Source organism: Poecilia mexicana, unplaced genomic scaffold (genome assembly GCF_051168715.1).
Source record: "Poecilia mexicana isolate PSO_F unplaced genomic scaffold, ASM5116871v1 scaffold_20, whole genome shotgun sequence".
In the NCBI taxonomy this organism is placed as follows: Eukaryota; Metazoa; Chordata; class Actinopteri; order Cyprinodontiformes; family Poeciliidae; genus Poecilia; species Poecilia mexicana.
The window spans coordinates 14,101,935-14,128,677 of record NW_028263389.1 but is presented as its reverse complement, the minus strand read 5'-3'; the positions used below and the strand labels follow the sequence as shown (position 1 = coordinate 14,128,677).

Sequence of the window (26,743 nt, the reverse complement as noted above, 5' to 3'; positions counted from 1 at the left end):
TCCAAGCACAAGCAATCTCATTGTATACTTTTGTGTTCCTTCTTCTGGTGTTATTATTTTCAGTTTTCATTTTTATTCTACTTTTGATGGATACCACACTCATTTTATTTAAGGAGAGTAAAACAGATACTGTTTTTAACCCTGTCTATTAATCTTTTTTTCTTTTTTTTTTTCTTTTTTTTTGGGGGTGGGGAATAACATAGTTTGCCACCAAACTATGTTTTGGTGACATAAATGAAAAGTAGTGTTCTTACTTATTGAGTTGATTTGAATTTATTAACACTTATTAAATGCAAAATGTGTATGTGTATAAATATTGTATTTTTTAGTTTTTATAGAAAAATATGCACCATCACTAAAAGCAAGATTGTAAAACAAAATCTGGAATATTTTATATCATATCAGCTACAAGCTGCAATCAGATGTTTCAATCAAATGTTTGTGATTTTGTAAGTGATTTTTTAAAGTGTATTAAGGATTAGGGATTTCTTTCACATATTAAATAATTGTAAGGCTATTATTACTTATAATAATACATCATAATATTATTATTATTTATTGCAAAAATATTATTTATAATTCCTCCCTTTTATCTGTTATTTACCTGGTTAGGGTCATAGGTGAGGGTTGGAGCCTATCCCAGCAGTTGCTTTGTCAGAGGTGTGAGTTCACCAGGGGAGTGTGCCAGCTAGTCATAGGGCAACACAAAGACACAGTCTACTTGAGTCTAAAAATAATAAAGAAAGAATTTCCACTGTTGCTAGTATTTCACTTTTTTTTATTTGTTTTACTGACTCACCAATTACAGAAGACATAAGCAGTAGTATTTACTCCCAGATATTTGCAAGTCAATTTAATTTGAAAAACAATCAATGTTCAGTAAGCAATAAAACCCAACAAACTATTGTTTTAACCCTTGTGCGTGCGAGGACTGAGGCAAACATAGAGGACTGTGGCAAATGATGCAAGTTTTACGTGTGTGGGGTCGGTTGGACCCCATTTCTAGACACAAGGGTTAAGAGCGTTCGTAATTAGATGCTATGTGTTAGTGCAAGATTTAACATCAGTAGCATTTTCTAATGTTTCTGCAGAGAGCGAATGAAGGTTATGGAGCAACAGATTACCAGCTTGACTGGTCTTGTTCATCATGTACTTTTAAAGGCTCCAAACTCTAGTGGCAACAAGGAGTCTCAAAGGTAAGCAAGCCCATTACAGAAGAGAGTGAGATCCCAGAGAAAGTAAAAATGATTAGTGGTTCAATAAAGGAAAGGAAGGATCAATGATCTGAAGAAATAATCAAAAGTGAAAGTGACTCGACTGATTTTAAAGTTGGTCTCTATGTATTGACTTTGTTTATGGTTTTGGCTGCATTTTAGACTCTTTGCATTATGATCCTCTGTTTTAATGTTTACTTGAAAATTAGAGTGCAGTCTATGTGAATGCAGTGATTTTACACGTTTCTATGAATGTCATTAAGCTTAACATCATTAACACCACCTCTACCCTCTGGTTTAACTTCTCATACTTTGTTAATGTCTTCATCATTACTAATATTTACCCTGTAAACTTTTTTTTCAATAGTTTTTTTGTGTGTGTCAAAATCCTGCTCTAATGGGTTATTTTTCCGCCTGCAGCGAGAGAACACCAAATACTTCATCTCCAGCTCACAGCGCACCTAGTTCGGGTTAGTATTACTGTAATTCCCCTTAAACTTCTTTTTTTTCTAAATCTGCTCTATCTTTTAATGCCAAAATATCTTGTGCAGACAAGACCACACATTGGCATCTGTCAACAGGCTGCAATGAGTAGAGTGTGAGGGGAGTGAAAAAGAAACACAACGCCAGGCTTCTTTTGCTTGTCATCAGCTTATATTTCCTCACAATACATCCAGTTTAATATGAACTAAGAGGCAGGAGACAGCAGAGCTCATTCCAACCCCTCAAAGCACTTCTTAAAACAAGATGCTGTTAGTTTCTAAGCCTGCCAAGATGATTCATTGATCCAATCTATGCTCTGCAGCCCCCCTGCCACCTGATCTGGGTTGAAGGAAAGATTCACAAATGCCACTGCCAGTGGCAGAGCAAAACATGGCACTGTTTGTGTGCTTGAAAAGTTTATCAGAAGACAAAAACTTTCCTGTGACTGTCGCAGTTTTTTTTTTTTTTAAATATCTAAAATAGTATCAGTTTGTTTTTTGTTTTTTTTTGAATAAACATAACACGCCAAGAATCAAACACAGTAGTGTATGTGTCCTTTTTAGATGTGAGTTATTTCTTGAAGCCAAACAAAAGCAGCAGTTTGAATTGTAACTCGTATTTCAGGTCACGGCATCTATCAGGTGGACACGTGAAAAATGTTAAGGATTATGCAGATTACCGTTTCTTTTTTTTTACAGCCTCACGGTCTGTTTCTCCTGTTGACAGATTTCTGAAGTTAATGGATTGCGTATGCAAAGTGGCTTTTCTTTTACTTTGATATAAAGGTTTTCAAATGATGATTATTCTGTTTTCTATTAAGTGAGCAATTTCCATTTGCAATGCAACCAAATTTGGAAGGATGATTCAACACATACTTGGCTGTTCAGTCTTGACTCAGTAGTCTCGATTCTCTGTAGGTCATTTGCAGCTCTTCCAAGTACCTTACCCCTAATAAAATGATAACTAAAAGAATAATAGCATGGCATACATAGCACATTTGTGCATTTTGATGCAATTCCATACATACAAATGATCATATTAGCAACATATTGCCACTGTCTATTGACTACAGTTATGCCCAACTGTGAATTATTTTTGTTAAATTTAGAATTTTATTTGTGCAATATTTAGATTAACAATCAGATTTATTCAGTAGACACTTGACAGCAAAAACACAACATATATATATATATATATATATATATATATATATATATATATATATATATATATATATATATATATATACTTTTAACTAAATGCAGTTTGCAAAGTTTCTACATTACCATTTCAAACTTTCTGTTCAACAAATGTAACAGAAGAATTTCGCCAAACCCTGACAGGGCTTAAATTAGAACCACGTGCTTGGGGCAGAGGAGACAAAGCTTTTCAGCAACAAATCAACAAATACTCTAGGTGTGACTAGTGTGAAATAAAGAATGAGATGTGGAAAACTCCTTAAGCAGGGGAGGATCTGTCATGCTGCAGGCCTGTTTCTCTTCCAAAAGCCCCAGGAATCTTCTTTGAATGAATGCTATCATGAACTAAAATAGAAAATTTAAATAAAAATATTCCAGAGTCTGCTAGTAAATTGAAAATGGGTCCTCATTGGGTCTCTCAACAAGATAATGATCCAAGAGAATTGGCCAAAATTACCCAGAAATGGTTCACCAGACACTTAATAAATGTTCTTCAATGACTGTTAAAGTCTTCAGGCATGAGTCCAATAGAAAACCTGTAGAGCTGAGCTAAAAAAAATTAAATAAATAAATAAAAAATAAAGCATAAGAAAGTATATAGGATTCTAAGTGATCTATATGGTCCAAGCTGTGTGAAATCCCCAAGTTGCCTTTCTGGGAAAAGGGGGTTGTACAAATTGTTAACAGGAGGGGTGCTAATACTTGCAGTATATATGGTTTCATGTCGAACAGAATATATAAAATCTTCATACAAGCTAACGTATTTAAATGGTTTCGGCTTCCCTTTTATTTCGGGGAAAATATTAAAGAAAATTCCATACGTTGTCAACTGTGTGGCTTATTGGTGCATTTGCGCTCACTTTAAAGGCTAAAAGCTTTGCCTGAAATTATGAAAATGTTTATAACTTATTCTTTTCTCTTTTTTTTTTTGCCCCAGCAGTTGGATCTACTACCTTGGCTCCTAAAACCAATTCAGCCCCACCAGACAAGAACTTATCTCCACTCAAAGTGAATCTCATGCAGTTCAGAAAGAATGTTTCTGACCTCAGGATACAACTTCATCAGATGAGACAGCTGCAGGCAAGTACTCCATCTCCTTTTTACCTGATCTGTACTTGTTCTGGTTAAATTTCAGACTTGAACTTGTTTGCACACATCTGAGCATACACGCATCTTAAAGGCTCCTGGCTGGAGTCCTCTGATATCTTGTTTTACTGTGTACATCCCCCTCCAGGTCCAGAACCAGGAGGTTTTACGGGTGCAGCTGAAGCGGGCAGAGCAGGAAATTAGTATTAAACTCACAGAGGCCATGCGGCGGGCGGAAGACCCTGTCCAGAGGCAGAGAGCTCTGGTAGAGGAGGACAGGCACAAGTACTTGGGTCTGGAGGAGCGTGTTCTTGTACAGCTCAGGTAAGGTTATAAAATAAAATTAAACACAATTCATATTTTAATTTCTGATAAGGTTTACATGTTATTTCACGGCATATTAGATGGATCAAATAAAATATTTTCACATTTTTTTACTCAATTTTTTTAAGTTCGGCTTTGAAAAAGACTACTTCATGTCATTAAAATATTGCATGTTTAATATTGCAGATCAAGTATAAAGAAAATAATTCACAACACATATATTTTGCTCCTTTAAATAAGAAAAAGGACCTAAAGTACTTTTAACTTGTTGCTTTTGACCCACTGTCACTGTGAAAAACAATTGAACACAACTGGTTTATGTGTCAGAATGACCCAAATCTAAATCTAATTAAGAATCTGTGGCAAGAATATTGTTGTTTTACTTGCTTGTAATTGCAGCAAAAGATGGTTCTATAAAGTCACAATGCTTTTCAGGTTTTATTTATTTGTTTATTTTAATCTCGTGTATCACTTTCCTTTCTCTTAACAGTTCTCCCTACTTTATATTGTTCACATAAAATTCCATTTAAACTCATTGAAGTTTTTAGTTGTAACGTGGTAAAATGCGCCCAGTAGTTTTGCACCACACCATCTCACTGACATGCTGCACTTTCATAAACCAGTCAGGATGCTTCGCTCAGCAAATCAGCAACTTCTATAAATCCCAAAGATTAGGTTAAAAACCAGAGGTGACTGAGCCTTTGGGAAAACACCCTCCAGGTTTTAGAACAGCCTGCTATGGCCCATTAGATCTGCTGTATTTTTGCTATTTTTAAATCTTCTCTAAAAATCTTTGTGTCATTGTGTTTTTAAATGGTTGAGCTCCTGCATAATGTTTGATTTCATTGCATTTTCTCATTTTGTGATGCATACTATCACTTTTAACACTATTTTTCACAATAATGTCATTTTTCAATGCAACATTATGTGTGTAGTTCCTCGTCATCTATTAAGTAATTTGGTCAACTCTTTGTTTAAAATGTGCCTTCTTGTAAAGCTGAGTTTAGTCCAGTTCATAAGACACTTTAACTTGCAACCTGCATGTTCAACTGGCCATAAACTGATTTCAATAAAGTAGGAAGCATAAACTGGGAATGTTTGAAAAATGTTATCAACTAATTCAGTGAAATGAAAATAAAATCACACTCCAGAAAAATCACCATATTTTAAGGTGTAAACCTAAAATCATGTGCTAAACATGAACAAGAGCTAGAGATACTTCTGCCTTCTGGAGGCTTTTTTTTGCTTTTGTATAGTGTATCTAATTTGAATTCCTTTATGGAAGTCATTAAGAGCACATCTTCAGAGCTGAAGCTGAATCATCCTTGGATGGCACAGAAGTGCATTAGCATACTGGGCAAGGTAATACTACCTTCCAGACAGCATCTTTTTCAAGGAACACATGGGAATTTCAGCAAGATAATCTCAAACCAATCCCTGAAAACCTGGATATGCACAAATCTATGATAGAATGTCAAGGTGGTGAAGTAGCTGAGCTGCTGTCCTGTCAGCCATTCAAAATGCAGATCCAAATTTTGCCTTCAGCTCCTAAAACATGTTTAAAAAAAAACAACTGATGCAACACAATGAGAACTCTACCACATTATAAACTTTTAGAAGTGCCTTGGTAAATAGCAGTTCAAAATAAGCCCAAATTAAACACACACAAGTTGCATTGTGTCTGCATCAAATGCTTTTTACAAGTCTTCAAGCAGAGAGCAGACACACCCATGCAGCTCCAGTCAGTGCTGCTCCACTTGTAGGAAATCCCCCAGAAGGTTTCATCCTCCTCAGCTCACCTGAGCCATTCAGTCTTGTACTCTTAAACAAGCCACACCCTCAAAACCCTCTGCAGCTCAGGTTTTTACAGGCAAGCTGTGCCTGCGCTTCTGAGGCTGCAAAGAACAATAGGGTAATTACTGACTACCCTGCTCTTATTTTAATTCACTTGCCTCGTCATGCCAACAGGGATCCCTATTTAAATCCTTTTTATTTGGATGCATTTGCAATGCAAGGACAAAAAGTTCTGTATTTAATCAGCACAGAGCCTTTCAAACTTATTCATAACTCTTGAACGTTTCCACATTTTATTATGTTGCATCTACAAATCGCAATGTAATTTGTTGGGAATTCTTTTGTCACATAATCTTAATGCAAAAGGAAATTTGTGTTTTGTTTTTTTCTTATAAATATTCAGTGCAACCAAAACACCTTGTAGTAACTAGTCCACTTGTGACATGGCGATTCACCTAAATTGACAGATGGGGCAAGCAGAGCAATAATCAGAATAGCGTCCGAAAGGCCTGTGGTTACCCTGGAGGGGCTTTTTAAATTGGGGCAAAACCAATAAGTAGTGGAGAATTCAGCCCTTATTTATAAAAAAATATATATAATTTAAAAAATGACACTTCACTGTTTGGCAAAACAGTTGATAAGTTAACATATGTGGAGAGAGAAAGTGAAAAATATGTACTCTTGAGTCACTTGTTCAAATATTTTCTTTTATTATAATTTAATATCTTTAGTGTGCCAGTGTGTAATTCCATTAACCAGTCAATTTGATGTTGTTACTTAGAAGTTTTACTATAAAGGGACAAAGAGTCATTCCATGCAACATGGAACCCTAACATGGATCTGGTCCACGCAGATATATTACAATTACTGTCTTAGTAATCTTGTATAATATTTTTCTTTAGTGATCAACTACAGCAGCAGGGCAGCTTGCACTGCTTTGATTTTTGCTTCACTTTTTAGTAGCAAACTGATCAACATTTTCCTGCATTCATTCGTACCACAGTAGACAGAGTTTTGTGAGATTCACAATTTTGTATTTGGGAAGTGTATTTTGATGAACCAACAGAACACCATCACTGGGTTGTTCATGTTTGTGACGCTAATTTTTAAACAGATGGCGTTGGTTTCACATTTCAATGCTACAGATTCAGGAGCTTAACCGACATTTATAAGTTCCTCTGAAACGTCAGTGTCTCAAATGAACCTCTTTGGATAATTATTTTATCTAGCGTTAATTATACCATCATATCAATTATTTTGACAGCCATAGTCTGTTCAAATTAAACCAAAATTAGACTTTTTTCCTACATGCAAAAAACTGTGGCTGCAAACCAACCTGAATACAAAACATCTATTGTGACACTTGGTGGCACCAGCTCCATGTTGTACGGATGATATTCTTGAGCAGGGACAGGGTAGCCAGTCAAAGTTAATGGGAACTTGGATGTAATTAAATACACAGAGAAAACCTGTTAGAGGCTGTAAAAGCCTTGTGACAAGGGTTTTCAGTTGACCAGGACAAAGACCCCCTAAACAAACAATGAAACAGTTCAGATCAAAGCCCCGCCGTGAGTTGGTATTGCCCAGTGAAATTCAAGACCTAAATCCAATTGAGAATCAGTGGCAGGGCTAAAAAAAAAGCTGTTTATATATTCTCTCCATCCAATGTGGCTGGGCTTAAGCTATTATTGCAATAAAATGGACACATATTTAGTCTTTTTGTAAAAGGTGGTTTTACAAAGTGTTGACTTATGGTTTTAAACCCATTTGCACACTCTGCTTTTCAGATTTCTATGTACAATTTAACTTTCACTTCGCATTTTATGCAGTACTTTATTTTGATGTGTCAGGAAAAAAAAATAAAATAAAACCCTTCAAGTTTTTGGTTGCTATTTGAAAAATTGGGGAAAAGTTCAATAGCTATATATTTATCTCATGTATTTTGTTTATTTACTACACTTTCTATCTCTGGACTTACAGTGCCTTGAGAAAGTATTTTGAAAGGCAATGTAAGTCCAATGATAGCAGTTTATAGCTTCTTAAAATAGAACCTGGCAGAAGGACCGGATGGGGTGTCACGCCAATTGTAGGTTAGCAAAACGTGACTTCTGTCACTCTAAATAAGGTGTGGCAATTAGGACTATTTTGCTTCAGGGTTAGTCGGAAACTGCGGTTTGAAACGCTTACAATCTCACTTTTTACTTATTTCTCTCTTTAAAGGTTTTAAAAATAAAGAAATGGGCCCTGTAAAAAAAATATAACTCAAAATGTTGCCAGTGTAATAATTACATTTTACAGGAGAAGGATTAAAGCAAGAAGAAAGAGAAAACTTTTAGGCAAAACCTTGATACAAAAGAGAAATCTGTTTTCCCAGCTACAATTTCCATGACTCCTCTCACCAGCTGGCCTTGGCATAGTCGGGCATTCAACTCACTGTCCCCACTGGGGAGCTCCATAAAAGGGTGTATCTCAAGGGTACGTGACCACAATGAAACACCATTTTAGCAGTTCTCATGCAAACCAACTTGTCACACAATGTTATCGTTCAGCACATTTTCCCCTTGGATTTAGTGCCTTTCTTTAAGAGTTTTCTGAAATGGCTTGGTGAAACATTTTCAATGTGAGGAGTTGCCGTCTCACAAATAAGCCCTCAATCAGTGTGTAAACATTTGCGGTATTGGAGTTGGACTTGGTTAAGTCGGGTCTAAGCAATAATTATAGTGTGGATGTTGCCTTTAATGTTGGGTGATGATTATTGTCAATATTCTGAACATGTTATAGACTCAATTTACTATTTCCTTTTCTAGGAACCATGTAATTACGCTCTCCTCTGTTCCTCTACTCTAGTGTGAGATAAAATACCGCACCATGCCCCCTGGTGTTTGCTAAGTGTATATACTACACATCTATTTATTATTTATTTCTGTTTTTTCTGAACTGTACAGCAGAAACTCACAGCACAAAAAGTGTATAAACTATTTAAATAAGAGGAGAAAAAAAATCTTTTAACTTTTATTATGAAATCAATTATTTATCTTTCTTGCTGTTTCTATAGTGAGCTGGAGCAATATGTAGCATCGCTGCAACCGGATTCAGCAACAACAACCAGGGTGGTGACCTTAAAGGATGTAGAGGAGGGAGCAGTAACTCTGAGGAAGGTGGGAGAGTCTCTGGCTGGCCTCAAAGGTAAGATGGTAACAAAACAAAAAAAAAAATACAAAGAGCATTTTAGTTCCCTTTAGCCACATTCTAGCATAAATATTAATCGACTGGTGAGTTTACCAGCAATTGTAGGACTAAAACATTCCCAGGCAGTAGCTGGCAATACCTGACTACCAACTGTAAGTTAGTGTCTCCTGTTTGAAAACCTTTTCAAATTGGACTTTGCTAAATATTAATGTAGAAATAAGTTAATTTATCAGAACTGAACTGAATTGCACTAAACTATAACAAGTGGAGTGACACTGAATTAGTTTAAACTGAATCTAGATGAATTGTCTGAAATTAAATTGAAACGGAATTTTAGTGATTCAACAGGAACCAAGTTAAGAAAACATAATCACCATGACAGATGTCATCATGCTAATCTGTAACATTTATATTTTTATGTGTGCATAGTAAGTAATATTCTTGCAATTCAAAAATAATAAAAATAAAAAATAAAATCTTTACATTTTTCACATGTTTGTTTCCTCAGGAGAGTTTCCAGCCCTGCAAACCAGAATGCGAGCTGTGCTCAGAGTGGAAGTGGAGGCTGTTAAATTTCTGAAGGAAGAGCCTCACAAACTCGACAGCATGCTAAAACGGGTCAAGAGCCTGACCGATACTCTCAGCAGCCTGAGAAGGTAGGAGGAAAATGCAGCTCCTACAGGTGCTCCTGGAGTATGCTGTGAGTGTGGGAGGGGGCAATTCAAGATTAAATCAAAAAGACCTCAGCAGAGCTCCTCGCAGAAGTCTGATGTGTGGAGATTGTGCTGTTTGATTATACTGCCTCCGTGCCATCAAAGAGGTCACTCTGTGTGAATCCAGGATTCAGCTAGATTTCCTTTCAGCACCTTCACTGAACCGATAAGCGAATTAACTTAGTGGACATTGTAGCACCTCATTTCCATTTTAATATGTCACATGTACCAAGCTCGGTCTTGGCTTTTCGCTCACCCATGAGTTGCATGTGTAAAAAAAGAAAATCTTCACACATTTTTTATTTTGTAGTGTTTTTAACATCAGTTCAAATACCATTTCCTTCCTCTGCAGATATGCAACCGAGGGGTCTCAGAAAGGCATAGATATTTCCACCAATGCCTCAGTAGGTGTCAACCACAAACCAGCTGCAGAAACCGCTGTAGAAGCTCCATCAACATCAGTCCAGCTCACCTCCTCCTCAGCTCCACCAGAGGCACAGAGCTCCACCGTAAGATCGGAGGTGATGCCCTCCTCCCCAGTGGTCATCCATCATGTCCGGAGTTCTCCAGTTCACATGCAGCAGTCCCAGCAATCTGCAGCCCTCATAGCTCAGCCCAGTCCTCCCCTCACCCCAAGCCCTACTCAGATTCCTAGTCCTAACCTGAGTAAGCCTCAAGACCGGGACTCTCCTAAAGGGTCGGTCTCAGATCCACCAAGTCCTGCCCGCCTCAAGAAGATTCATGGGAATCTGGTGAACAATGGCAACAGTGCTCCTCATCAGGATCTTGTAATAGAGGAGCTCCAGAACACCAAGGAGAAAAGCAAAAACAGAGTTATGTCCATTGAGGTATGTTCAGCTGTTTCCCATATTTTACAGTTTACAACCCTTGAACCTTTACACATTTTGTCACATAATAGTCGAAGCCTCGGTAGTAATTTATAGTGATTTTATATGTCTGACCAACATCAAGTAGTGCATACTTGTAAAACAGAAGAAAAAGACTAGATGATTTTCAATTTTGACTTGTTTTGGTTTAATTTCTATCACTCAAAAACTCCTAGATCTAGTGCAATCAAATGTCCAGCTGTGTGCATTTAATTTCATCATGAATACAGCTGTTCTTTGAAGACCTTGAATGTTTCTTAAAGAATATTGATAAGACCAAGGAACACAACAGACACATCAGAAATAATGTTGTGGATATTTTAAATCAGGGTAAGCAGGGTTTCCCCTGGCAGGCAACCAGGCTTTACTTGCGCCCCCACCAGGCTTGATAAAAATATTTGGATACTTTAGTTAGGATGAAACCACTATCATTTATTATAATTGTAATTCTTTATGTTCGCCTTTTTTTCTTATATGTTCATCATCATAGATGATGTTTAGGTATTGTTAATATTGTCTTTCAATTGCCTAGTCATATTTTTAAATTTCCTCTGAACTTTAAACATGCTTTATTCCACTTTGAACCCCTCGCAATAAACAGCCCAGAATGGTAACTGTGCCAGCTGTAGAACTACAAGGGACAATCTGTCATTTTGAGCAACAGCGAATTTGTGGGAGAAGCAGCTCTTGTGAGATGAGATTAAAACTGATTATGGTTCAGTAGGAAAAGAAAAGCTGAATCAAAGTCTACGGACCATTTATCACTTTTTTCCACTTTACAATTATGCACTGCTTTGTCTTGGTTAGTTCCATTAAAATACATTGAAGTTTGTCCTTGTAAAATGACAAAAAGTACAAAAAAACGTTTAAGAGGGTTTAATACTTTTGCAGACAGCTTTATCTAGCTGTCTATTTACCTAGCTGTCTTATTTTTTATGTCTAGCCACCTAGAAGTTTAGAATCTAAGCAGCTGACCAGTTAGCTAGTCGTAATTGCACTTTATGCACTGCATTAAGTGCAATTAAATTGGCAATTGTCTTGCACTTTATGCAGTCTCTAAAAAGTTTAGAGACTTTTTATCTTCTATCTTTTTCTTGTAGGCAGCTGAGAAGGAATGGGAAGAGAAAAGGCAGAATATGGGTCAATATGATGGCAAAGAGTTTGAGAAGATCCTTCAAGAGGCTCAGGCCAACATGATGAAGGGAATTCCAAGCTTAGAGGTGGAGGAAAGCCAAATACTGCCCTCTGCTGGCATAGTAGAACATAGAGACATTCCCAGCCCTTTTGAGTCACCATCAGGTACAAATAAAACATGCATTCAACTTCCTTGAGTCATTTAATGCATAATAACACTTTACTTACCACTGTTTGCTTGAATAATGTGTTTTGCAGAGGAGTCTCTAGTAGACAAACCCTCCAAAAAGGGGTCTGATAAACTACCGAAGCCTTTATTGGAGAAATCTATCAAGCCAGCATCTTCAAAAACTGCCATTAAATCAGCAGCCACTGACAATTTGACCAGACAGGGGTCTGACAAATCAAACAAGTCCCCACCACCGCCACCTCCAAGAAAAACCTTCTCCAGCTCAAACTCAGGCATGACTACAACACGTTCTGGAGAGGTGGTCTATACTCGGAAGGAAAGCATCTCAGCACAGGTCGGTCACATTAATGTCATATCAAATTACTGACGATAGATATACAGGTTTCCTGGCTGTACAACCTGTTGATATATCCACTTTAAGTGATAAACCCACTTTAAACTCTGTATTGATTCATTTAAAAGTACATAACATGCCCTCTTCAATTTTTCGTCATTGTAATACATCATGTTTCTTTGTATTATTAGCTTAGTGACACTTAACAAATACTTGCTGCATGTAAATCCATCCATTGTCTATATCAATTATGCTGCATAATGTGAAGTAGTTTGATTCACTGATTTTTCACAGGAGGTTGAGGAAGATGCTCCTCCTCCCTCCCCTCAGTTCAAGCCCACAAAGGCTACTCCGGAGACCAAGCCGAAGCCCATCACACCCCCTCCTGTCACTGCTTCTGTTAACAGAGAAGAGGAGGATGAAGGGGACAAGATCATGGCGGAGCTTCAGGTTAGATGCATGTGAACACTCACACATGTCCTGGCAAACATATGGGCAAGGTTTATTGATTTCTGCTTACTGGGTGCCTTTTGCTTATTGCTTCTTCCTGCGGTCGTTGATTTTATTGGAAGTGGCAACGGCTGGGTGCTAACGGGTGCCAAAACAAAGGATCCTCCTTGTCACCTGACAACAGTTGGTACAGCTGTGGCTGTGGTCCCACAAGTCTTTATCCCACCCTAAAAAATCTTTATCCCCACCCCCCATATCCCTTTGACTTGTCTCCAACCTTCAGGTTTTCCAGAAGTGCACAGTTAAGGATCTAGGGATAAAAAATTTGGTTGAGCCCACCAATCGAATTGAACCCCAAATCAAAGAACTAAGACCAGGGAATTTGTTGCCCCACAAAGAGAAAAAGGTAACACATGTGCCGCCGTGCAGCTGCCCAACTAACCGCCTGCCTCCACCAGCTGTGTGATGCACTAATTGCCTGTTGTTTCCTAACACTTCTACAACCCCTGTGCTCCTGCTTTGGCTCGAGAGAAACCTATAGCAGCTGTCTCCACCAAACTCCTTTCCTTGCTGGCTTGGTTCCTTCCCTTGTTTGATTCTGCTGGATTCCACAGCTTTGGTTTCTTTCAGGATTAAGTCTGCATAAAATTGAGCTGGTGTGTCTTTTGTATGACCTGTTTCAAGATTTAACTACCACTTGTCTTTTCTTCTAAATGAATAAAGACCTGTAATGTACTTTGTATGTTATGGGCAATTAAATTGTCTTGTGTCTTTCTTTTACTGGCATTTTTTCACAGAAAAATTAAGTATAAAAAAACGGAACTTACAGATTGACGCTTCAGAAAACTTACATTTGTAGACACAATGTGTTTTTGCAGACTTGGTTCACCAGAGGTCAATCTGGCCACTTTGCATGCTCCTGTCCCCCACTTATTTTCTGAGATATTACTTCCCAATCTCTCTGTCTTTGCACAACTTCACCTCAATTTGCTTTTTCAAGTTTCACACATTTATCCAATCCAGCTGCAACTATGTTGTTTATTATTCTGACAAAACTCTTTCTGAGGAATATGGATGTGTTCAAACATATATTTAAAGAGTTAATTGTGTGAAGTTATTTGTTTATCTTTAGCAGAAATACATCATATCACCATCAGCTTTTTGCAAATGAAATAAGTCCTAAGAGTACTGGAAGGCTAACAAGCAAGTCAGACAGAGAACAAATAATCAGTGAAACCATGGCAACATATACAGGAGTATAGGAAAAACAAGTTATAAGTCATCATTAAAGGCAGTGGATTTAAAATTGTAAGTTTAATTGATAGATTAGACCCACACCAAATGCAAAATATGATTACTTGATTACTTATGCTGCCTAACATTGCATTTATTAATGTAAAGAACTTGGTGTTGTCAGTGAAGCCCTCAACCAGTTTGTCTAGTTTGGTAGGAAATGTGTGAGTGGCCAATACAAAGGAAAACACAGCTGTTATTAGCAGCAAGGTATTTCCCCCCTATTTTATAGTAACTATTGATAAGCACAACAGGCTATAAACTTTTTGATCATTAGTATTTGAAAATCTGCAATTTGTCCATAAGCAACATTAAGCCTAAATTCAACATGTTCTCTAAAAGTGTTATAGATAGACTTGGCCCTGGATATGGCCCTACACCGGCCTGATGAGGCCTGAAAATATTGCAAACCTGTCTTCTTTTGTTAAATTTTACAGTAAGAGTCAAAGATTAGACCAATATGCAAAGAGCAGGTGCAGGCATGGTGTAGTGTTAAATTACATTAGTCCTCCCATGTTATTCAATGACAAACAGACCATCTACATATTGATAGTTCATTTGTTTGCTTTTCCAGATTGGTGATAAGGACTGATAAATTATCAGATCATCACCTGATGAGGCAGACTGACATACTGCTCTTTGGATTAGTTTGTTGGCTTCCTACTCATAGGATTAATGTACTTTTCCAAATAGCTACTGGTAATATGTAATCTTTGCATCACAAGAAAGGTAACTGTATAGGATCACACTTTAAACAAATCCTAACTAACTGTTTAAGTGATTTTTGTAAAACAAAAATGTTAGTGTGGTGTAGGATGAGTGTAAGCATGTGTTTGTAAACTTTGAACAACCTTTGGTAATGTTTCTGAAATGACATCAAAACATCTTATAAAACATTAGTTACACTCTATAACTAAGTGCCATTAATAAATTTGGACAATAAAATGTTTATGTTCCAAAGTCAAAACGTTTCTGAAATAAGGATTTTATTATTAATCTATAACCTCAGATTACAATAAGTTACATACCCAACTGGTTTTCAAATGAACAGTCTCTACTTTTAGTTGTGGTTTTATTTAAATTTGGAGAATATTGTTAACAACTAAATCTTAGAAGCAACGGATTATATAAAAGTTCAACATCGGTTTGTATTACATTGAGCACAGCTGACAGAATCACAATCATTTTGCCAATGACAAAGCAAAATGATTGCAAAGTATTAGAAAGAAAGAAAAAAAAATCTGATTCAACTTAGTTTCTGGGAGAGACCAAACTGTTGTTGATTACTTAAAACATGATAGACAGGATTTTGAGTTGGCAGCAATTTGGAATGGTAAAAAGTAATTCCATTTTGACTTTAAAGAAGTAATCACTCACTCACTTCTACGTGTACAGGTCTATTCTGTTTGGTGACAAAGGGCACAGAAATTTAGCATTTTTTACAAGTATCTCTTTGAAAGTTCTAGAAGTTAGTGTCTCTTCACCAGCGTTTTATCCGTCTGTTTTTTTTTACTAATATTGTGTGAAGTACAGCAAGAACAGTTAACATTATTTCCCTCTTCTATATAATAAAACTGTAAAAAAAAGAGACTGTTCATTTCTATCTACATGATGACAACCAAATCAAATTAGCACTCCCCCCTCTGTATAAAATAAGCAAATTCAGAAAGACTTTGTAATATCTTGTCACTGACCCATAGAAGATAAATAATATTGTTTTTTGATATAGAGGTGATCTGTTGCAACCTGGTACACCAGTTGCACAGTAATATTATTCCCTCACACATTGTCCTAGCAGAGCTCAGAACCAAGTCGAGAGGATAAAGATCCTGACACAGATGAAAATGGAAACACAACTACAAGACAAAGCCCTGGGGTACGTACAACTTTTTGTACCTAACACTCTGTCAATTCATTCAATATTCATTCTAGAGTTTAAGGATTTGAGAGTAATACTACATTCTAAATGTCCCGTTGACAGGTCATATATTATGTGACTGGCCAGATTCCTAAAGATCAACCACCCCCATCAGGCCTGGAAGACACCCCAGAACACAGGGAGCCCTCACAGCCTCTATCACAGGTGTCAAATGTCAATGCTAATGACAATTCTCCAAGCCAGCAACAGCAGATGCTGCAGATGCAGATGCCTCCACAACCAAAATCACCTCCACCTGTTACACCCCCACCGATATCACCTAAACCCACTGGACTCAATGGATTCAAACTGCCACAAAAGCAAGTTAAGCGTGCTGAATCCTTGAAGACTAGCGCAGAAGTACAGAAGGAAAAGAAACTCAACAAAACAAACACTGAAAAGAAAACCAAACAGGCCTCGGAGCATGTTTCCTCATTTAAAAATACAAAGCCTCAGCAAATATTACCCACAACCAGCAATCCTGTAAAAGAGGTACCTAAAGTTCAGCGACTCGGAAAGACTGCAAGTAAGAAACGTGATTTGACTCTAGATAATTTTGATGATGGTGATCATGGAGCCGGTCTTAGCCCTGACTTACCTGGAGAGGAAGCTCCCCCGCCACCAGACATTGCATTTATGATCACTAACAAAAAGGTTCAGCCGCTTTCTTGTGGCGAGTACCAAGAACTGGTCAGCGCCAAGAAGGGTAGTGTCCAGACAGTTACAGTTGGCAGTGCATCAAACAAAGCTAACACCACAGTCGATCCCACTATGCCACAAGACAATGGCTTCAACAAGAAGCCTGTCATCATCATTTTTGATGAGCCAATGGATATCCGCTCAGCTTACAAGCGACTGTCCACCATATTTGAATGTGAAGAAGAACTGGAGAGAATGCTTGCAGAAGAACGCATAGATGAAGAAAGTGAGGAGTCCGACACTGAAAGAAGCACTGGTTTGCAAGTAAGAGCTGGTGGTGCAGAAATCGCTGATGGGGAAAAGATCATCTCCACGCAGAGTACTGCGGAGCACACAGGGTCATCATCCTCATCTTCATCTTCAATATCTGAACTAATGGACAGTGGAATGAACACAGAGACAAATGGAGATGCCAAGCAAGATGGAAAGAAGAAGTTTAAATTTAAGTTCCCAAAGAAACAGCTAGCAGCACTGACACAAGCAATTCGCACAAGCACCAAGTCTGGAAAGAAAACCTTACAAGTGGTGGTGTATGAAGACGAGGAAGAATTCGATGGTACGGTTCGGCAGCACAAGGAAGCAAAGAGATTTGAGATCACTCGCTCAAAATCCTTCGCAGAGGGCACCAAGGGATCAGTGTCTACCACACAAACAGACCAGAACTCAGATGCCCTTTGCAGAACCAGTGAGATTCGGAAGAATGCCTACAAGACTCTGGACAGTCTTGAACAAACCATCAAACAGCTGGAAACAACTATTAATGAAATGGGACCATGCTCCCCGGAGGAGTCAGTCAGCACCGAAGACACCAAGGCAAGAACTGGGAAAGAATCTGATGTGGTTGGGTTGAAGAGGTCTTCCTCTCTCCCTACCTCTAGAGCGCATGGGCCTAAAGTATCCAGTAAAAGCTTGCTGCAGAAGAAGACAAAACCTCAGCTCCTTCCTCGCCCTGTTGTCACCCCTTCTTCCACCAGCACCTCCACCACAGTCCTCAGTGTACCCACCAGCATACAACAGGTCTCTCTCTAGCTATTGTTGCTCCAGGAGAGTTTGGGTCCTTCTATTTCACTTTTCAACCTACCTTCACTCCAACCCTAACCACTGAAACTACAAAGTCATTAATCCACTCCACAGGTGCTCAGAAATGTTGAAAGTAACCCTGGTGGCTCTCTGCCACTGTGAAATCATGGTGACATGATCGGGGTGGCATTTTGTTGGGTGCCTGACTACCATCTTTCTCCTGCAGTTCATTGCTAAAACTCTGAGGTTTTCAGCAAGTGGTGCACTGATCATCAGAGACTTTGTCGCGATGGTCGTTACTTACTTATTCTCAACTGCATGCACTATGTATACTGCCTTTGAGGTTTATGGTCCTTCTGGATGCATGGTCTTTTATTGGTGTTGATTTTTTTGAGGTGTTGAACTTTTTTCCTGTGTTTTGACTTCTCATACTTCCTGTTTTGGTCTATGTTTTTTTTTCTACCTTTTGTTTTATTTCTTGTTTTGTTTTTCGTTTGGATCCCCTTGCAGAACTCCAGTGCCGCTTCCCCTACTAGTCGGATGCCGGTCCCTTTGTCTGCGAAGTCCAGACAGTCGCCGGCTACAACTGACAAAACTGGAAAACAGCAAAAACTGCAGGACGCTCAGAGGCAGTTTCGACAGGTAGTTTTATTGTAGGGTTTTACCGGAGACTAGCAGAATTAAGGTCATGCCTTACTGAAAGCATGGAGCATATATATGAGGGGGGAAAAAAAGACTACCAAAGCCGTGAGATCTCACTAGTGAAAATAAAAAATGAAAGCCACAATGGTGGCAACTGTGGATCTGTTCTTGTTTCTCTCGAATCTGCAAAGACGCAAAGGCATGTTTGACTGTTGACTGTTACCCCATAACATCACTGTACTGTATGCTTCTGCATGTCCACACTGCTCATGGTTTTCACTGTGTTGGTGGTTATACAAAAACAAAATGGAGAAAGGCAAAGAAAAGTGGATTCCTGTCTTATCCTCATCTGAGTTGTCATCACACCTCCAGTTCTCCATCACAGCTGAGTTCCTTAACAGTGTCGCCAAATCCTAATATCCTTCTGGCAATGTTCAACCACAGGTTTAACTTTTTTTTTGTTGTTGTTGTTTGGCTCCTCTCTTCTTATATTCCAACTCTGCTCAAACCCGACATCACTGCTCAGCTTCCTTAACCCCACGGTGATGCATTTTCTTGCCGTCAGGACCTTGGTATAACCTACTGACATTGCACCATCTGTTCAGTGGAGTACAAATCCACATTTGTCCTCTCTGCTGCCACTCCTTCTAACTTCTAACACTTTTTCCCTATTCACTCTAGATCCTTGAGTGTTTCTTTGCCTTCTCAATTTTATTCAACAGCCTCTCACAATACCTAACAATCCCTCTAACACAGAGACGCTCCTGTCTGCCATCATGCTGTCTAACTTTTGCAGTGTTTTCTTTTTCGGTAACATGTCTCTCACTTCTATAATAAAAAAAAACGGAACTTCTGTGTACAGCATCCAAAATAAGTATTAAGCACTTCATACATTTTTCTCAGTTAAGTTATTTCTCTCTCTCCCATTGCCGTCTGCATTACAGTGAATGTGAAGAAGCCTCAAAGGCTTTGTACTAGTATAGCGCCTTATCAAGTCCAAAGGCCCCCAAAGCAATTCCACTACAGTCATTTATCCATTCACCCAGACACGCAACTGAAGACACTTTGTTGTGTCCTGTGTTGTAAAGTCATTTGAAAATCTCTTAAAAGAACTTGTAATCAGATTCAGAATGCAAAGAACTTGTGACCTCGTCCATCTTGTTTCTCTGTGCAAAAGACACCTTGAAGTTATCAGTATCAACAGTCCTTTATAAGTATTTAATTAATTTAAGTTAGTATGTTTAATAGTTCTATCTTGTGTAATTATCTTTTATATATATATATATATATATATATATATATATATAAACATTATTTGCTTGTTTTGATTTCTTTGCGTATGTTGCTTGCCTGGGTTGTTCCTGACGACTGGTGTGCATTTCAAGGTGACAGGCCCAATAGACATATATTGACTGAGAAAAATGTTGTGTGTTCAATTCTTATTTTCTTTGCTGTATGTTTTTGGTATCTTTTAGTTTGCCTTATTGATGTTATTGTTTGTGCAGCCATATTGGTTGTCCATGTGAATAACTTTTAGTTTGTGTTTTTTTTTTAACGTCGCCTTGCCTTTTACATGTGTTGTGTGACCAGTTTTCTTTTTTTTTTTTTGACAACCAGTATCTGTTTTGGCATCTGTTTGCAGGCTAATGGAAGTGCTAAAAGAGTGGGAGGGGATCATAAAACTGCTCCCCCTACTATACCCGTCTCTAAAATCCCTGCTTTTTATCCTAGCTCTGTGAAAGGCAGCTCCCAGTCTACGCTAAACTCAGATGCTACTAATCCCATTAACCCGTCTTCTTCCGCTCCTCCTTCTGCGACAAAGTCCTCTCACACCCCCCGTTCCGGTTCCCTACCCTCATCCCATATCCCCTCACTGTCTAACGGATCCCTCAAACTCCCTGCACCTTCACAACACACAGGTAAAGCTCTCTCGTTCTCCTCACAGACTCAGAATGGTCGAGTGCTCTCCTCCTCCTCCTCCTCCTCTTCATTCTCCTCCTCCTCCTCCTCCTCCTCCTTCTCCCCCTCCCCTCTGTCTCCCACACCATTGGGGCCAGGTGGAAAGAGCATCCGCACCATACACACCCCCAGCTTCACCAGCTACAGATCGCACAACGGCAGCAGCAGCAAATCCTCCATCCCAACAACTACAGCAGCTAAGGACACAACTTAGCCACATTATCGCCAAGCGTGCTTTACAGCACAGCAGATAGAACTGAATATATTCCATGTAATACTTTTTGTTGCTTTTTCTGTTATTTGAACTTTTTTTTATCATTTGAAAGTATTATTAAAGTAATGCACTCACTCTGTTTATATTTTGACACTGGCATTTGCGCACTGTTTATTTCTTTTCAGCTCCTTTCCTTTTCTTTCAGTTCACTTTTAGATTTAAACACTTGTATGGATTCATATTCTGCATCAGAGGTGAACCCTATGACTTATGTTGTAATTTTGTTTTTAATGACTCTTTCACATAACTGTAGATTGATTTTGTAGTTGAATTGAAAGTTTTTAATTGTGGTGAAAATCTATATTTTTTGCAGTAGTTATGAATAGGGAATATATAGTTAATTTGCAATCAACATATCATATAAATTCTTTTAATTTTGGGAAAAAGAGAAATATATTAAGTAGTATATTTAATCCTCTATATTTCTTACATTCAAGACAAAATGTAAAAGCCTTTAATGAATTTATACAGAATTTATGATGAAAACTCACGATTAACTTAGTTTTCAAGAGTATTTTCTTATTTTTCACCGTCATGAACTGCCAAATTCTTTAACAGATAGCAGCTGTTCTCATCATTAACACAAGTTTTCGTTTTATTGTGCCTATTTGCCAAAGTGGTCGTATACTGACTTGCTTCATGCCTAACTACAATCATCTACTTTTGGAAAATTTACTTGGCTCTTCTTGGTGTGTCGGCTGACATCAGTGGTAAAAAGTTGTGCTAACATGTATTGTTGCTGTTCATGTGATCTGTACTGAAAACAAAGTCAACGAGATGTACATACCAGTAAATGCTTCTACTAAGAAAATAAGTAGTGTTTTTTTTTAACATACCAAAGTTTATTTGTATGCATGCCTTTGAAATATTTTAGGAGAGTAATGTAAAAGAGACAAAAATATGTTTGCACAAGTAGATTTTGTAAATATTTTGGTTTTCTTCCTCTTTTTTGTAAAGCTTTAAGTCATGACATAAATGAACAATGTGCTTAAAGGCAAACGTTTGGTGGAGTAGCAAACACAAATAAAGATCTGCATGCTTCTAGTGCACTGAATTTATTCGTTTTTTTTATACATGTTTTCTGTCTTGCTTCATGCGTCACATGGAAATATGTGTACATGTGGGTAAACCTGTGTGCGTGGGTGTGTGTGTGTGTGTGTGCTTGTGTGTGTGAGTTTGTGTGTAAACATAATGGTTAACACGCCACAAACCATTTTTGTAGACTTCTCACTTCTGCTTGACGATCAGTTTTCCAGTAACACACTGAAGTCTTCCACTCTTAGTGAGCATATTTTAGAACGGGGTCCGACTACAACTACAGGTAAGATTACTGGAGACTTTAAATATAGTCCGAAGAATATTTGCATATTTGCTACTTTTTCTGTACTTATTTCTGCTATACAGTTGTTTGAAGGCTATACCTTGTGATTAATAACCTTCGCACATTTAACCAGGTCATATACAATTAGACTGCTAGAAAATTTTTGATATTTAAATTATCTTGACAGTTAACGTCACCCTTTAATCACAGTAACTCTCAGGAAGGCAAACAAAAAAAAAGTAAAAGTTATAGGTTATATAAAGAGGAAACCGATGAGTTCCTTCTTTCTTGACAAGTGACCTTTTGATAGTTGTCATTATCTTCATACATTTTATTGCCAGAAACATTTGGATGCTTGATTTTATACATATGTGTGAACCTTGGTTAATATATGTGTTATCTAGAAACAACCAATCAGAGCCATGAGAAGGGTCTTAGTGCAGATTAATTTTATTAAGACAATCCTCCCTCCACCAAATTATACACTTAGCACACACAGTGCAATCAGGTAAATCTCATTCTCTTGGCAACTAGACTCTGTTTTGCTCATTGCATTGCAACACAGAGAGGTGTGACTCCTCATTTCAGAGAACCTGTCTCCGCTTCTTTGGAGTCCATTGGTGCTGTGACTTAAACCAAACTTTTCAGTCGACATTTGTGTAGCACTTGCTGTTGTAAGATTTGGAAGCATCTGTTCTACACTGTTCCTCAGCTAATATGAAGCTTGCATGAAGTATGGAGGTTTGCGACTTGAATCTGCAGACAGCTTATGACTTCTCAGCAATGCTCAGTGATTAATGTGACCAAGTTCCTTTTATTGATGATTGCTTCCTTTTTGCTATGCTGCTAACAATTATCAACTGACTAACTGTATAGGTGGCATGTCAAGTACATGCTGGAGTTTACTAAGCTCCTGAAAGTGACCCATTTTTTTCACTAATACTTGTAGAGATAACCATAGAAATAATTGGAACGCCCGGATTCAGTAACTCGGAGGGGCATCTCAATACTTTTGGCAACTTTTAAGGTTAAAGGAAGTTAAAGCCTGGGGTACAGAGAATAAGAACCTAATACCCAGCCCATTGAGCATTTTAAAACTAAAAAGCAAATATTTTTGTAGTAAAAGTTTTTTATTATTATTATTTGTCTCATTCAATGTTCTAATATTTTGAGAAACTTTTTTTTTCCATTATCTGTAGCCATAATCACAAAAAACAACAAAATAAACACCTTATAGGCTTTAATTTTATTAAGACAAACCTTTAAGATGTGATAATTTGTGATGATCACTGACTACATATTATGCTTTACCCTGCACTAGACTGGTCCTTGCCATGACACAGGAAAATACTTCCACGGGGAATGAGACCAACAGATTGCCTCCGTGGGATATTATCCTCACCGTGTTTTACATGTTGATCTTCATCATTGCTGTGCCTGGGAACTCCTTGGCGTTGTGGGCATTCTGTCATCAGAAGGGCAATTCACCCTCCAAGGTCTTCCTGAGAAATCTGGCTATTGCAGACATCTGCTATGTCCTTATTTTACCTATGCGCATAGTTTACCACCTGTCTGGCAGCCACTGGCCCTTTGGAGACATCCTCTGTCGGCTGTCAGGATTTCTATTTTACCTGAACATGTACTGTAGCCTCTACCTGATGAGTTTCATCAGCCTCGACAGATTGCTAGCTGTGACTTTACCTCTAAGGTCCCAGGTGGTAAGGAAGCCTTTGCATGCACATATAGGCGTGACCATACTGTGGGTGATAGTCATTGTGTCTATGATTCCAACACTTTTCTCACAAAAACACCAAGGCAACTCGGCTAACAACTGCAGCATGTTGTACCTTGAAAGAAAATCAGCCCAAGCTATGATCTCAACCATAGTTGCTTTTTTTATTCCCTTCACCACCATAGTTATCACCTCCCTAGTGATTCTCCTAAAACTGAGGAACCTGAAACAACAAGAAGAGCGTCCAGTGAAAGACAAAGCTATGAAAATGATCGTACTCGTTGTGCTAAACTTCATGTTTGCATTTGTTCCCTATCACGTGTGCAGGGTGATATACAGTCAAAGTAAAGCTGAGGTGTTGGAGTCACTGTCATTGAAAAGAGCCAATCAGATCACATCTGCACTGAGCTGCATCAGCGGCGTACTGGACCCCGTCATGTATTTCTTCTTGAACCGAGCTTACAGGAATACATTTCTTCATCTGTTCTTTAAAACTCGGAGACCTTCTCTGTAAGCATCAAAGTAAAATTCTTACCGAATGACTGTCTTATAATTGGACATTTTACAGATTGGAAGGTCTTGTAACTATGATTTAACACATCAAAGAGAACTTTGGAGAAATATTTTTATTTTTCATATCTGTACAACATTTACTAGAATGTAAAGAGTTTGATATGCTTTTTTTGTGGTACTTTTGACTGATGTTAAATGAAATGGATAAGTCTCTTTACATTCAACAGTCAGAGTGTATCTTCAAACCTCATAGTGTAAAAAAAAAATTAAAGAAAATGAAATTGTGACATACTTATGGTCTTTCCAAGGAACTTAAAGCTCTGCCTACTCTCTTAGCTTTAGATTGTATTCAAAAGGTTTTCTCGCCTTCAAATGTTCTATTGCCTTATAGCAACCACCAACTTATTATTTTTTTTTTGTTAAATTGGGGGCTATATGTTTTATAGGAAAAGGTACTTTCTGTTTTTCTTTATTATGAACAAAGACTGGATTGAAATGCTTTATTGTGCAAATATGCTCTCTTGTGAGTTTCTGACAGGTTTGACCAGTACTTCTTTTAGAAAATCAATATTTTCCAAATAAAATTGTACGTATGTATAGAAAAACCAAACTTGTGTTGTTCTGTATGTTTGCACTGCTATCAAGACCTTTCATTATAACATTAGGCATAACACCATTCTGTTAAAATACCATAATGAATGTCCTTCATATCAGTTAAACTATGAACATTAAGGGCAGACTAACCTGTCAAAATTTTCAAAGGAGGGCTTTGTCCATCAGAGAAAAATTACTCAGTCGATTTTGAAGATAAATATCAAGTTTTCTGAAACAAGTAAAGGGGAATACAGTCACAACCAATAAATTATTGTGGAAATCTCAGATCCAGACAGGCGTGACAGTTGCAGCTGAAAGTACAAGCTCTTACCAAGTTCTGAGATTTAAACAATGAAAAACGTGACACACCTACTGGTTGTTTTTAACATCTGATTTGAATTCTTTCTTCCATAATTTCTGGATTGACATCTGTAAGTACGGTATTAAGTTTTAGTTTAAATTTATTAATGTTCCAACTTGTAGGACAGCCCAATGGAGCATACAGCTGGGCTATGTGTGCCAGAGTCTTAAAAATGGAAATACGTCTAGATTTAAAAACACAACTTTTGAAATAATGTTAATTCACTGTTTCTATGCCCATAAAACACTCAAATGAATAAAGAAATGTGCAAATACCCCCTCCCCCCCCCCCCCCAAAAAAAAAAAACATCATAACAGAGAAATGCTGAAACTCTATGGACTCCAGCTTTTAATACAAAAGCCTGTGGTAATTTTAAATTTTGAAAACAATGAGGAACTTGACGTCCATCAGGCAAGAATGAGTCACTTTGCAAGTCACTTTGCAAGTTGCTTTGCAAGTTGCTTTGCAAGTTGCTTTGACTATGAATCAAAGTGACTTGCAAGTTATCCAGAAGAGAGTTCACAGTCTAAACAGTGACAATGCATATTGCTGTTACTTTACAGGCTAGGGCTGTAAAGTAATTTTTTTATTCATCAGTGTGCATTAGAAATATGTTTTCTGAATGAAATTCTACAAATAAAACAGTAACCTTAACACATTTTTATCACCACTTCTACAGTGAGGAATGAGATATAGACTTGAAAAAACTTTGCAGATAATTTTTGTGCACAAAACATATCATTTTAGAGCCAACTCTAAAAGAAAGAGGAAATAGTGAAAGAGCAACACCACGTTTTTATGAAGAACATCCTTTTGTGGGGGCAGGTGTTAAATATCTAAACTGGGTTTTTTTTTATCACTAAAAATCTAACGGAAAAGGAAGAGTTCTACTTCAGAGAAACTTCTTGGAACAGTTAAAGTAGAAACCACAGAGAAACTAAAACTGTTCTAAAACTTATGATTTCTTATTGATAAATATAGCCTTACAGCTAAAAGTATTTCTGGCCTATCTAAAAATAACATAGTGTGCCTGCCATACAAAGATAATTATGCTCCTTAAACATTTCACATTTTATGTTATGCCCACAAACTTTGATCTGTTCTATTATGGCCTTCTATAATAGACCAACACAAAGCACTCCATAGTTGTGAAGTGTAAAGTTGATGCATGATCAATATTTTTTTAGAAATAAAAATATGAAAGGTTTGGGGTGCGTATCAACAACCTTTACTCTGACAGACCAAAGTATAATTCAGTCCCACCAATAACACTCTGAAGTCACCTAATTAGTTAACAGAGTGCACCTCAGTGAAACTTATAAATATTGCTAGACTGTGAATGTCCCGAAGGTTTTTTTGAGTATCGGGAAAAACAGTATCTTTTTCCGTCCATTTCACGTGTAGGCTAAGCACTACATTT

At 37.7% G+C, this 26,743-nt stretch overlaps 2 protein-coding genes across 17 annotated transcripts in view; both read left to right on the top strand.

The window, feature by feature from the left end:
* The window catches only part of si:ch211-285f17.1 (sickle tail protein homolog), a 122,304-nt gene extending 100,453 nt beyond the window's left edge, over window positions 1-21,851 (top strand). For 7 of the 16 annotated variants that reach the window (XM_088001279.1, XM_015000827.2, XM_015000831.2 and 4 more), the window contains 15 exons: window positions 1,092-1,196; window positions 1,635-1,684; window positions 3,834-3,976; window positions 4,131-4,306; window positions 9,156-9,286; window positions 9,798-9,945; window positions 10,355-10,850; window positions 11,990-12,188; window positions 12,282-12,547; window positions 12,842-12,997; window positions 13,281-13,403; window positions 16,086-16,166; window positions 16,272-17,924; window positions 18,438-18,569; window positions 20,212-21,851. In XM_088001279.1, the coding sequence (XP_087857405.1) occupies window positions 1,092-1,196; window positions 1,635-1,684; window positions 3,834-3,976; window positions 4,131-4,306; window positions 9,156-9,286; window positions 9,798-9,945; window positions 10,355-10,850; window positions 11,990-12,188; window positions 12,282-12,547; window positions 12,842-12,997; window positions 13,281-13,403; window positions 16,086-16,166; window positions 16,272-17,924; window positions 18,438-18,569; window positions 20,212-20,742 (4,390 nt within the window). In that variant the 3' untranslated portion in view covers window positions 20,743-21,851. The remainder of the gene's footprint in view (window positions 1-1,091; window positions 1,197-1,634; window positions 1,685-3,833; window positions 3,977-4,130; window positions 4,307-9,155; window positions 9,287-9,797; window positions 9,946-10,354; window positions 10,851-11,989; window positions 12,189-12,281; window positions 12,548-12,841; window positions 12,998-13,280; window positions 13,404-16,085; window positions 16,167-16,271; window positions 17,925-18,437; window positions 18,570-20,211) is intronic. The other 9 variants (XM_015000830.2, XM_015000832.2, XM_088001283.1 and 6 more) reach the window with 8 other exon arrangements.
* Window positions 21,852-21,963: 112 nt separating this feature from the next.
* LOC106926146 (uracil nucleotide/cysteinyl leukotriene receptor) lies at window positions 21,964-24,978 on the top strand. The gene is made up of 2 exons (XM_015000854.2): window positions 21,964-22,123; window positions 23,445-24,978. The coding sequence occupies exon 2, from the start codon at window positions 23,458-23,460 to the stop codon at window positions 24,367-24,369; it is 912 nt and encodes a 303-aa protein (XP_014856340.2). The 5' UTR covers window positions 21,964-22,123; window positions 23,445-23,457; the 3' UTR covers window positions 24,370-24,978.
* Window positions 24,979-26,743: the final 1,765 nt, after the last annotated feature.